Below are 13,128 nucleotides of genomic sequence, written 5' to 3'. Positions count from 1 at the left end.
GCTGCCAACAGGGTGAACGCGCAGTTCAGCGTTTCACACGTAGCATCACTTTTTTTATTGTGTGTCATTTCACCAGCATCGATTACAGTGACAGCTGAACTGGCCGACAGGACAAAAAGGAAATCTCATGCCTGGAATGCGGGAACCTTGGGCAGGGCTCTGGAGGGAGCCCCAGGGAGCTGCCTGAGGCTCGTCTGGAAGTGGGGGACCCTTCACTCAGGGCCCCTCTCCGATTGCGACCCGTGTCATGGACATCAGAGAATCCCAGAATCCCAGAATCCCAGCATGGTTTGGGTTCGGAGGGACCTCAAAGCCCATCCAGTGTCACCCCTGCCATGGCAGGGACACCTCCCACCGTGCCAGGCTGCTCCAAATCCCAGTGTCCAACCTGGCCTGGGACATTTCCAGGGAAATGCTGTACTGATGCCTTGGGAAGGCTGAGCTGGAGCAGAGACTGGACAGAGCTGGGGAATAATACAGATATTTATTAAAAGGCCTTTAAGGTACACCTTGGGCAGGACAAGAGCCTGGCCAGGGCTGCACCCAAGGGGGACCCAAAATGGACCCAAAATGGTCACAAAATGGGCACAAAATGGTCACAAAATGGACAAATGGTCACGAGGTCTCACACTTTTATCAGTTTTGGTCCATTTGCACGTTGGGGTTGAATTGTCCAGTCCCAGCTGCAGGTGATGCAGTCCCATCCTTCTTGTTTCCTCCCCTCAGCCCACCCTTGTTTGTGCTTTGGGGCCTGAACACTTGTCCCAGCTGTCCTTGGTGTGCAGCAGGAGAAGGATTTGTTTTGTGTCCCTGCTGTGTGCAGAGCTGAGTGACGCTGACTGTGAGCTCAGAGCTGCACCCCTGGGCACCGCAGGACCTGAAATAGATCCCAGCTCAAACTGAAGGCATTAGCACCAGCCTGTAGGACGTCCCCGTTTTGGGGAACTGTGACAGAAGGAGCGTGGGATGCCCCATTGCCCTCCATGCACTGCACTGTGTAACTCCTGTCAGTGCCAGCTGGGGTTACTCAAACACTGATGAGGCAAGGCTGGAGTTTGGCTCACAGATTTCCGATGAATCCCTCCTGATCAGTCCAGCCCTAAAGGGGAAGCTCATCCTGTTCCCTGTGCAGCGAGGACAGGCTGTGTCCGTGCCCTGGTGACAGCACATCAGCACTGTCGGCTTCCAGACACAGCTGTGCTTCCTGGAGTCACACAATCCCCAAATCCCCGAGGCTGGAAAAGCCCTCCCAGCCCAGGGAGCCCCAGCTGTGCCCACCTTGTCCCCAGCCCGGAGCTCTGAGTGCCACCTCCAGGTGCCACCTGCAGGGACGGGCACTCCAGAGCTCCCTGGGCAGCCCCTCCAATGCCACACACTTGGAAGTGCTGTAAAATAAACACCCCCCAGCTGGCCTTGGCTCAGAAATGCTGAGTGCTGATGGAAAGTGGGGCTGGAAGGGCAGGAGAGGCTGCTCAGGGCTGGGGAAGGGACTTGGGCACCTGGGAGAGGAGACAGAGCCCGGCTCTGAGCGGACACTGAGCCAAATAGCTGAGAAATTACAGCGGGTTTTTTTTCTAGGTGCACCTAATTATTCAGTATTTTCTCAACTTGAGTTTTTGTGAGGGAACTTTTCCAGTGCTTATTATCGATTTTTTTTTTTTTTATCCTTTTTGTTAGGTGTGAGGAGGATTTGGGGAGGGAAACATTGTGGGTATTGGAGATTTTTCTCACACGCATTCTCAAAACCGAGATGTGACAAGTCCAGATTCTGACTCCAACAGCAGTGCCTGGTTCCAGACTGCTCTGCCTGTCACAGTGAGATCTCAATTCATCCAAATCCAGCAGCCAAAGCCCTGGAAACAGGGAGAAGCCGGGAACCAGGAGAAATTGCTTTGAGGGTTGGTTCTGTGTGCGCATTCCACATCTGCCCTTTGCTTTGTTCAGATTCCCCTCCTGCCCTACGTGCCCATTGCTGTGTCCAGGGTTCAGGACGTGCCTATAGATATGTATGTGATTGTTGTACATTCGGTACACGAACACAGCTCTGTTGTCATTGTCAAACACCCAGTAAATCTCGCAGAAAAGCATTTAAAGGCGCCCGGTTTTGTTTGTTCATTGAAATATTTTAAAGGAAGGCGGGTCCTCAGGAAATTATTTTTTTCTGTATGTAGGAGGAGATGTTTAGGATCTCATTAGAAAAATAAAGAACTGCAGTGAGAGTCTCTTAAATGGCCCTAATTACTTGATAAGAGTTGTCAGAGGCTCTGCTGTGACCGTGGGTCAGTTCCTGGGCTGCCTGTAAAGCTGCCAAAGCATCCCTGGGTTTCGGGACCAGTTCTGGGATCTGGCAGTGCTGTGCAAGCAAAGGGAGCTGCGGCTTCCTCCAGCCTTCCTCCCCCCTGGGCCCAGCTGCTGCCCCTGCCCCGGGCACAGGAGAGAAAGAAGAAACAGGGGCAGGGCTGAAAGGTCAGAGCCTGGTGAGCAGCAGGAGCTCTGCCCCCTCTCTGTCCTCCAGAAGTGGCTGGGTGTCTGAGGGGTGATGTAGGGAAGGGAAATCCAGCCCAGTTCCAGGAGCTGCCCCATGGGAAGGGGACGGTGGTGTGACACAGGAGGAGGAGAAGGTCGAGTGCTGCTCCAGGGCCTGTCTCCAGCCCTGCTCTTCAGGGAATGACAGGATCCTCAAATCCCACCCAGTGCCACCCCTGCCACGGCAGGGACACCTCCCACTGTCCCCAGTGTCCAGCCTGGCCTTGGACACTGCCAGGGATCCAGGGGCAGCCACAGCAAATCTGGGCACCCTGTGCCAGGGCCTGCCCACCCTCTGAGAGGTGCTGCTCCCTCTTCCCCATCTCACCCTGGGTTTTTAGTGCACATCTTGCCTTTTCTCCAAACAAATGTCTGGGTTGGTATGGCTTAGTTTCCTTTTCTTCTTCTCCTTTAAGAAAACCAGAGAAAAATTCTGCTGTCCGTAGCATTTGTACGACCCTAAAAATTACGAAGGCGTTATGAAAAGTTATTTGGCAATAGGAGAAAAAAGTCCATCTTTCTTTCAAGAAAATGCAATTAGTTTTTATTGCTCACTTACAGCACACTTAACTATTCCTCAGTAAAAGACCTGTACCGTGACGATGGCTGGTTTTGGTTTTTAAGGCATCTGTAATAGGTATGCATCAGGCAGCACTGTTTCTCACGATGCAATTTTAACTGATTCCAGTTGCCGGGAATGTCTTGTTTCCTCAGTCACCCCTGGTTAAACAATTCTATTTACAGACAAGGTATAACTAAGTATAACAGGAGTCCTTAAACCGTGTCCCCCTGAGTGAGGCCTGGCGCAGTCCTGGCGCAGTGTGGGGCTGTGCGATGTCAGACACAGCGGAGACCGGGCTTGTGCAAGCGAACGATGCAAGAATAAATGCAAGGTTTCTGAAGATTACCTGTGTGCTGTCACGTTCCTGACAAGTGCTGGAGAAGAGGGAGATGGAGTCAGGAAATCTGCACGAGTCGCTCTTCCCTCGAGCTCGGATCTCTGCTCCTGCCACAGGGACGGCGCCCAGGGAGCAGCTGGAGCTGTTCCAGGAGGGATTGGGGGGGGATTTTAGGGCAAGGCTCTTCCCCCAGAGGGTGCCGGGCACTTTTGTTAAACACGATTATTTTATGAATATATTAATTTGACTTATTACTGCACAACTGCTACATCAGTCCCTGACCTACAATAAAAAACACACGGCAGTGAGTTTGGGATAAAGGGGAAGGGTGAAAGGGCAGAGAGAAAGGAAAAGATGAATTAAAAAGGGGCAGGCAGAAAGAAAGACAAGGAAAGGGAGAGGAAAAGAGATCATCGTTCCTGGTTCTAGTGTGGATCCAGATGACGGGACAACACTCCTGGCTCTAGTGTGGTTCCAGCAGATGAGAGGTCACTCCTGGTTCCAGCAATGACCCAGCTGTTGGGATGTCCAGGGTCCTGGCTTGGTGGGGGTACCCTTTAACGGGCTGTGTCCCACACCCCGAAATGGGTTCCTCACCTCTGTGCAAATCGGGTCTCTCGCACAGCCCGTCCTTTCAGACCCTTTGGTGCTCTTGATGCCCCCTACGGTCCACGGCCACCTCTTGGCTGAGTCCTGCCCTTGCTGGGCTGGGCCGTGCAGATCTCCAGGAACCACGGTGTGTCCCGCCCAAGCGCTGCTCTGCCTCCACCTCCACCTCCACCTCCACCTCCACCTCCACCTCCACCTCCACCTCCACCTCCACCTCCAGGCCCGGCGCTGCCGGGGGCGCTGCTCCTCGGGCTGTGCCGCTGGGCTGGGGCAGAGAACAGCCCCTGCAGCACAGAGGGGCACTGGAATGGCCCCCAGAGCACCCGCAGCGCCCACCTGGAGAGGGAGGGATGTTTCTCAGACACCTGGCTCTGTCCCCTCTGTCATCTCCGAGCCGAGAGGCTCGGGGGGCTCCTCCTCCTCAGCAGCTCTGGTCGGGGTCGCAGCTGCCAGCTGGGAGCCCGCGGGACTCCACAGGGCAGGAGAGGCGCTGGGCAGGGCACAAAGTGACTCTGCTGTCACCTCTGCGCCCACATGCCTGGAACAGCTGCGCCCCTCCAGGGGCTCCTCGTCACCCACCAGGCCCAAGGGTTTGTGCCAGATGTTCTCCTGGATGGCAACTTCCCCTTGGGACACCTCTTGTGTTCTGCAGTGCTTCCCTTTGGAAAGCACATCGTCATCGTCACTGGAACCAAGAGGTGACACGGCGTCCAACAGCTTTTTCCATTGGGCCTCCACCTTGTGCTGGCACCACTTCAGTCAGAACAGTCGTCGTTGTTGGTGTCTGACAGCTGTGTTCTCCTCCTCCTCCTCAGCACCATAATTGTTGGGGAAATGGGCTTCCAGCCCTTCCGGCACCTTCTGATGTCCCGACACCTGCTGCAGATGTGGCAGTTCAAATGACGAGCTTGAATCGCTGTCCATGCCACCGAGCAGGGCCCTCCTTGTCAGCTCTTCGTCCTCATCTTCTTCCCACCGGGAGAGCCATTGGTGTCATCTTCTTCCCATGGGGACATCTCTTCAATATCACAGTCTTCCCCAGACCGCAGCTCTGGGTCATGTTTGGCACCTAATGGGGAAAGCTTCTCATGCTCGTAGTTACGCCCCTGGGGACAGCTCTTTGTCACTGTCACTGTCCCCTTGGGACGGCTCTCTTTCCTGCTTCTCTTCACCCGGGGACAGCTCCTTGTAACTCTTGCTGTCCCCTCGGGGGAGCAGATTGTCATCGTCCCTTGGGGACAGCTCCCAGTCACTCGTGCTGTCCTCTGGACTGACCTCGATGACCTCTTCCAGTTCAGACAGCTCCTTGTCAGTCAGGCTGTTCCCTGAAATGACCACGATGGCTTCTACCACGGGGGACAGCTCTTGTCACTTGTGCTGTGCTCCGAAACAACCTCGATGGCCTCTTCTACTCGGGACAGCTCCTGGTCCCTCAGGCTGTCCCCAGAAACAACCTCGATGTTGTCTTCCACTGAGGACAGCTCCTGGTCATTCGGGCTGTCCCCTGCAATGACCTCGATGGCCCCTTGCGCTGGGGACAGCTCCTGGTCATTCGGGCTGGCCCCTGCAATGACCTCGATGGCCCCTTGCGCTGGGGACAGCTCCTGGTCATTCGGGCTGGCCCCTGCAATGACCTCGATGGCCCCTTGCACTGGGGACAGCTCCTGGTCATTCGGGCTGTCCCCTGCAATGACCTCGATGGCCCCTTGCGCTGGGGACAGCTCCTGGTCATTCGGGCTGGCCCCTGCAATGACCTCGATGGCCCCTTGCACTGGGGACAGCTCCTGGTCATTCGGGCTGGCCCCTGCAATGACCTCGATGGCCCCTTGCGCTGGGGACAGCTCCTGGTCACTCCTGCTGTCCTCTGCAGTGACCGCAATGGCCTCTTCCATGTCTGACAGCGCTGGCTCAGTGTTGCTGTCACCTGGAGAGAGCTGGATGGCCTCTTCTACTTGGGACAGCTCCTCAACACTTGTGCTGTCCACAGGAAAGAGCTCAATGTCGTCTTCCACTGGGGACAGTTCCTCTCCACTCCTGCTGTCCCCTCGAAAGAGCCCAAGGTCTTCTGTTTCTTGGGACAGCACCTGCCAAGTGCCATTTTCCCCTTGGGACAGCTCCTTGTCATCATCCTTTTTCTTCCCTGCCGCATCCTTGAGGCTGCTCTCCACAGCGCAGGCCCCCGAGGGGAGGGTGGCACGGGCAGCAGCTGCCAGCTCGGGGACACACGGGCTGTGCCCTCCTGGGCCACCCTGAGCGGGGACAGGAACACCCTGGGCACGGGGCTGTATGGCTGCCCAGGACAGGGCCTGCAGGGCTGCGGCCCCTTCTCCCCTGCGCTCCCCAGCTCTGTGCCCCGGCTCTCGGTGTCCCTGGGGTCACCAGGCAGGGCAGCGGTGGCAGTGGTGACAGCGGTGACAGCCGTGGCAGTGGTGACAGCCGTGGCAGTGGTGACAGCCGTGGCAGCGGTGACAGCCGTGGCAGAGGTGACAGCCGTGGCAGTGGTGACAGCCGTGGCGGTGGTGACAGCCATGGCAGCGGTGGCAGTGGTGACAGCGGTGACAGCCGTGGCAGTGGTGACAGCCGTGGCAGCGGTGACAGCCGTGGCAGCGGTGACAGCCGTGGCAGTGGTGGCAGCCGTGGCAGTGGTGACAGCCGTGGCAGTGGTGGCAGTGGTGGCAGCCGTGGCAGTGGTGACAGCCGTGGCAGCCGTGGCAGTGGTGACAGCTGTGGCAGCCGTGGCAGTGGTGACAGCTGTGGCAGCGGTGGCAGTGGTGACAGCCGTGGCAGTGGTGACAGCCGTGGCAGCCGTGGCAGTGGTGACAGCTGTGGCAGCGGTGGCAGTGGTGACAGCCGTGGCAGTGGTGACAGCCGTGGCAGCGGTGACAGCCGTGGCAGCGGTGACAGCCGTGGCAGCAGTGACAGCCGTGGCAGCGGTGACAGCCGTGGCAGCGGTGACAGCTGTGGCGGTGGTGACAGCCATGGCAGCGGTGACAGCCGTGGAGTGGTGACAGCCGTGGCAGTGGTGACAGCTGTGGCAGCGGTGACAGCTGTGGCAGCGGTGACAGCCGTGGCAGCGGTGACAGCCGTGGCAGTGGTGGCAGTGGTGGCAGCCTGTCCCCACGGAGGGTCAGGGCCTGGCTCCAGCTGCCTGCGGCTGCCCGAGCTGCACCTGTGGGACCCTGAGGTGGTGAAGACTTTTGGGTGCCACCTTTGGCTGCCCGAGATGAACTGGTGGCAGCTTGATGGGCATCAGCGAGGAGCAGGAGGATGGGGAGGCGTGGGACAGAGATGGCTCCCTTGGCAGAGCAGAAGTCCAGGTCCCGTCCCCGCACGGACTCTCCTTCCCGCCTCATCCCTCACTCTCGGCCTGCCCCGACACCCAGCGTCACAAAGGGCCGCCCCCGGCAGCCCAACACCAGCGGAGCAGGCAGGAGCTGGCGTCCTCAGGGCTCTGCCCGGCCACCCACCGGGGCTCCTCACCGCCTTTAGCCACCACACCCAGGGCCACCGAGCCTTCATCTGCAATTTTGTCACGTTTCGATGTGGAACAAGTGGAGGATTCACAGGCTTCAGACGTGTGTGTGCATGAGCACAAAAGCACCTCTCCTTTCTCTGGCTGCATTGCAGCACACAAGGAGTAAAATCGAAGTTGCTCCCGTTCTAAGAGTAAAAATGCCTCCAGTGTGCAGATTCCCGCAGCAACACCTCAGTGACCATGAGTCAAAACAATACTGGACTCCAGAAGCTGGGAGCTGGGCTACCCTTTCTTCTTGTCCCTGCCTTCATCCTAAAGCCTTCTTCCTACTACTCTTCTTCTTCAATATATTTGAAATTTCTTATTTTGTATTACTCTTCAACGATGCATTATTGAATTCCTACTCTTCTTCTTCTTCATCATCTTAATCCTTGTCTACTTTGTGGTCTTTGTCGTCTTCACCACCTTCTGAGCGTTCATCTCATCCTCCCACGCCTTCCTATTCCCGTTTGCTGGCGCAGCTCCCACGGGCGTTGGCAGCGCCGTGTGGGCCGCGGTCCTGCAGGGAGGGAGGCTCTGGGAGCAATCCCCGCTCTCGGTGCCCTGACTTTCACTCCTCGGGCCGTGGCCTCATGCAGGGACAGCGGAACAGCCCCCGCAGCGCCCGCCTGAAGCGGGAGGGACGTTTCCTGGGGGCAGCCCGGGCTCCCAGCTGGGCAGGCCGGGGGCTGGGGGGGCTGTGCGGGGCAGGCACCGGGCTCTCTTCCCTTGTGCCCGTCACTGCTGATTCTAACTCTACAGCCTGGCGATACTGAAGGGCATAGACCTCTGCCAGCTGCTGCCTCCGTGCCTGGATGTCCTGCAGTGCCCGGCTCAGGATCTCCCTGTTGATGTTCTGCTCCACGGGACTCTGGGGGGCACGAGAGGCGCTGGGCAGGGCAGGCGCTGCCCCTGCTGCCCTGTCTGTGCCCACGGGGCTGGCAGAGCTGGGCCCCTCTGGGGGACAAGGCTTGGGCTCCTTGTCGCTCACTGGGCACAAGGCTCTGTCCCAGAGCTTGGAGCCCATGTCCTGGCCCCACTGGGACAGCTCCTGCCTGCTCACGTGTTCTTCCCATCGGGGCAGCTCCTGGCCTCCAGCTTCTGGTCCTTGGGACAGCTCCTCGTCACTGCTGTCGCTGACTTGGGACGATTCCGGCTCGCTCCCGTCTTCCCGTTGGGAGGTGTGGGAGTGCACATGTTCATCCCACGGTGAGAGGTCTGGGCACCTCTCATCTTCACTCTGGGAAAGCTCTCGGGCATCGTCCCATTGGGAATCCTCTGAGAAACTCCCGTCTGTCTCTTGGGACAGCTCGGGGGATCTCTCGTCCTCTTCCCACTCGAACTCCTGCTGCCCTCTCATGTCTACTCAGAGGCCTCTCGTGTTGTCACAGTCGTCCCTTTCACACCGTCCTCTTCTCCAAACCTCTCTGGGCTGGAGCCTCGCGGGCCAGCTCCAGCTTGAACAATTCCTTTTCCCATTGCAGGAATCCCCTTAGGTGTGGAAAAGAAAGAAAGAAAGGAGAATTCCTGCCTTCCCCTCGGTGCAGAAGTGCTCAGAATTCCCTCCTGCTGCACAGAGGATCGCTGGCCATGGCACTCCCTGCCGCTGGATATTGGGGAAGGGAGGAGGGAGACACTTGGTTGTCCCTGTGGACAGAAAAAACGGGTGAACATCCAGCCCCAAACACTCCTGTGTGTCATGGATTCAGCAAGGTTGGAAGAGACCTTCAGGATCATCCAGTGCCACCATCATCACCCCAAACCATTTCCCAAGAGCCACATCCTGACTCCTCCTGAACACTTCCAGACAGCGACTCCACCACCATGCCAAGGCCTGACCACTCTGCCAGAGAAATGTTTTTCTAATCACTGTTCTGAACCTCCCCTGGTGCAACTTGAGGCCATTTCCTGTCATCCCTTCCCTCGGACTGGGCAGTACAGACCAACGCCCAGAGTTTTCTGGGGAGCCTGGCAGATCCCCCACAGCACTGACCCCATTTATCAGCTCCCTCGGGGCTCCTGCCACGTCCTTCCCAGCAATCAGGGTGAGCCACATTTTCAAGCCGTGCCACAAATGTTCAGCTACAGAAACTCAGGGCAACTTCAGCACCTTCCTCCCTCAGGGCTGCGCTTCCCCAGCCAAAACACTCGGCACCATCTCCACAAGAAGGAAGAATTTTATTGTTTCCATGTGACAGGTTTCCCTGGGAATGGCCAGGACAGCTCTCTAGACAGTCTCTCTCATGATTTTGGTGAGTTTCTGGATCTTGGACCTTGTTGACATGTCCACGTACTTCTCCCCAATGTTGACAATCATGCCACCAAGGATTGATGGATCAGTCTAAGGAAGGAACATTGAACAGAAACTCGATTAGCAGAGGTTTGTTATCACAGGATACAAGTTTTACTCTAGCAAAAAAACCCCAACAAAACCAAACAAAGCTTTTCAAAGGGCCTTTTTTGGGATAACTGTGTGGTCATTGAATTCCAAAGCGAAGACTTCAGAAATTAAAACATCATCGCGTCGACAAGAGAGCACAGAACTATGTAACAAAGCAACTGGATCCAGTAAAATCTTTTGGTTTTGTAAAAATCAGAGACACAGAAGCCATTAATGTGGACTTAATGACATTTCTTTGTAAATCACAAATCCAGACCTTAGTGTCCAGCTTCAACACCTCTCCTTTAGCCAAGAACCCATCCAGGGCACTTTTCAGTTCAGTGAGGCTGGCATCATCCAAGGGCTGAAAAAAAAAAGAACAGAAGAGAAGGAAAATGAAGGACTTAAAAATACTCAAATGATATAAAGAAAACCCAAATTTTCTCCTCGGGTCCCTTGGAAGACACACTTCCACCAGGAAGGCGGCATCCTGGAACAGGGATAACCCAAGGACAGCACAGGAACAACTGCCACTTTGTGCCCTCCTGATTTCGTGAAACATTTTCCTCTCTGAAAGAAGAACAGGGGCAGCTCCACATGCAGAGCAGCCTGATTTTTGTCACCCCTCGGGTTTGCACACAGGAATGAAAAACGTGGGATGGTGAGCTGCAATGGGATGAGCAGGTTTCATTTTGGGAGCAGGAACCCCTGGATATCAACCCTCTCTTTGCAGCAGAGGGTTGGCAGAGGCGAGACACGTCCTCGTGCTCTCACAGCAAGTACTCCAATCACAGAGCTCAGCGTGAAACAGGAGAGGTTTGTCTTTTCTCCCCCTCCCTGCTGCCTGGCTGCAGAGCTCCCCAGCCCACCTGAGCCGTGGTGACTGTGCACACCACCTCCCCTCGGAAGGCGCTCATGATCTTCCCGAAGGCCGAGACGATGCCCGGGGTGTAACGCAGGCGGCCGTTCTCAGCCAGCAGATCTGCAAAAACAGCCCCACGCCGAGGGGTTAAAGCACCACCAGAGGCACATCCCAGCAGCCAACCGCGATTCCCCACGAGGATGGCACGGCTGGGATGCTCTGCTAAAGCCCAGAGGTCACTCACTCATCAGGTTGACAGTGATTGGGGACATCTTCTCTCTGGCCAGGGCGTCGTTCACGGCTTTTTGTTTCACTGAGCTCTTGGTGTGAGGGTTCATCACCACACTGGCCAGCTTGGGGTCCTTCAGGAGGCCCTGAGGAGACACACGAGGATGTGATAAACGCCTGGGGTTTTTCCTGGCATCACAAGGCCCACCTGGAACAACCAAAGCGGGCAACAAGGGGATTCCTGGAATGGCAACAAAGAGCTCTGGAGCTGATGGGAAGAGAAACGGCAGCTCCAGCTAGAGAATCAGGAAAGGGTTTGGGTTGGGATGGATCTTAAAGACTGAATGGAGCTAGTCCCACTCCTGCCGTGGGCAGGGACACCTTCCCCAATCCCAGACTGCTCCAAGCTCCATCCAGCCTGGCCTCGGACGCTGCCAGGGGTGGAGCAGCCACAGCAGCTCCGGGCACTGCCAGGGCCTGCCCACCCTCCCAGGGAACAATTCCTGCCCAAGATCCCATTTAAACACCAGGAGCACAGGCAGGCAGCACAGGTGCCAGCAGGCTGTGAGTCTCACAGGTCACAGGAGCCCGACGCCCTCTGCTCCCGGCCCCGATAACCCCGGCTGTGGAGCTCCTTACCCACACCCGGGACAGCTCCTTCTCCACCTGCTCCAGCTTCTTCTGCTTGCTGGCTGCCGAGTAGAGGGCGGTGGCGTAGCGCCCTTCCAGCCCGTACACCTGGATGGGCGGCTGCGGGAGCAAGGGCGAGCACTGAACGGGGCGGACTCGGGGAGGGAGCCCCCCGCCCGCCGCCTTGGCCGGCCGGGAGCCGGCCCTGCAGCCTCCCCTCACCGTGAGCATCGCCCTCACGACCCCCCGCCTGGCACCTTGACCCGCCGGGACACCCCTTCGACCCCCCTCCCGGCCTGGAGACCCCTCCCGACCCCCTCCGGAGACTCCCTGCCCCTTATCTTCGCCAGCTCCGAGACCCTCCGTGCCCCCTCACCTTCACCAGCTTGGACACCGGTCTCGCCGCCGTCGTACTCAGCTGCCGCACCTGGGGGGGGAAAGAAGGGGGAGAACGGCGGGGTCGGCGCGGCTCTGGAGGATCGGGAGGAAGGGGAAGGTTCTGGAGGGCGGGAGACGCCGCTGTTCCCCCCCAAAGCCGCCCGGGCCCCGCCGCCCCCCAGTTTCACCTTCAAGACGAGCCCGGCTGCCGCCGCCATCTTTCCCGGCCGCCCCCAGGGTCACCGCGCACCGCGCAGGCGCGGCGGGGCCACGCCCACCCAGCGCCGTTAGGGGGCCGCTCCTGTCGCGGGGCACGCTGGGAGTTGTAGTTCCGCGGGGCGGCGCCTTCGAGCCGCGCGCCCCCTGCCGGGCCTTTGGGGGAGCGCAGCCCCCGCGGGGTCCCTGGGCCACCAATGTGTCCCTGTGGTGTCCGTGTGGTGTCACTGTGCCCCAACGTCCCTGTGGTGTCCCTGTGTCCCCAGTGTCCCTGAGGGGTCCCTGTGCCACCAATGTGTCCCTGTGGTGTCCGTGTGGTGTCACTGTGCCCCAACGTCCCTGTGGTGTCCCTGTGTCCCCAGTGTCCCTGAGGGGTCCCTGTGCCACCAATGTGTCCCTGTGGTGTCCGTGTGGTGTCACTGTGCCCCAACGTCCCTGTGGTGTCCCTGTGTCCCCAGTGTCCCTGAGGGGTCCCTGTGCCACCAGTGTCTCTGTGCTGTCACTGTGCCCAGTGTCCCTGTGCCCACAACGTCCCCATGTCCATGGGTCCCTCTGTCGTCCCTGTGTCCCCAGTGTCCCTGTCAGTTTCCCTGCGTACTCGGTGTCCCTGTGCCCACAGCATCCCTGTGCCCTCAGTGTCACTGTCAGTGTCCCCATCCCCCTAGGGCTCCTGTCCCCATGGTGGCCCCGTGCCCTCAGTGTCCCTGTGCCCTGGTGTCCTCCATGGACTTCTCCAGCGTGGGCACTTCCCATAGAATCAGTTCTTCAGGATCAAGCTGCTCCTGTGTGTATCCCTCTCCATGGAGTCATTCCATCAGGACCTGCTCCAGAGGGGGTCCCTTTTCCCAAAGAATTCCAAGTCCTTCCAGAAAACCCGCTCCAGTGT

At 58.0% G+C, this 13,128-nt stretch overlaps 1 protein-coding gene across 1 annotated transcript; it reads right to left on the bottom strand.

The window, feature by feature from the left end:
• Nucleotides 1-9,707: 9,707 nt before the first annotated feature.
• On the bottom strand, nt 9,708-12,311 carry ATP5PO (ATP synthase peripheral stalk subunit OSCP). The gene is made up of 7 exons (XM_066177552.1): nt 12,215-12,311; nt 12,025-12,075; nt 11,658-11,768; nt 11,035-11,164; nt 10,798-10,910; nt 10,206-10,292; nt 9,708-9,889 (listed from the first exon to the last, which is right to left on the bottom strand). Exons 1-7 carry the CDS (start codon nt 12,242-12,244, stop codon nt 9,776-9,778), a joined length of 636 nt encoding a protein of 211 aa, XP_066033649.1. The 5' UTR covers nt 12,245-12,311; the 3' UTR covers nt 9,708-9,775.
• Nucleotides 12,312-13,128: the final 817 nt, after the last annotated feature.

The sequence above is a fragment of the Chamaea fasciata genome, unplaced genomic scaffold, assembly GCF_029207755.1.
Source record: "Chamaea fasciata isolate MVZ Bird 193981 ecotype frontalis unplaced genomic scaffold, bChaFas1.0.hap1 SCAF_2, whole genome shotgun sequence".
NCBI classification, from domain to species: domain Eukaryota; kingdom Metazoa; phylum Chordata; class Aves; order Passeriformes; family Sylviidae; genus Chamaea; species Chamaea fasciata.
This window is presented reverse-complemented; position numbering and strand designations above follow the sequence as displayed.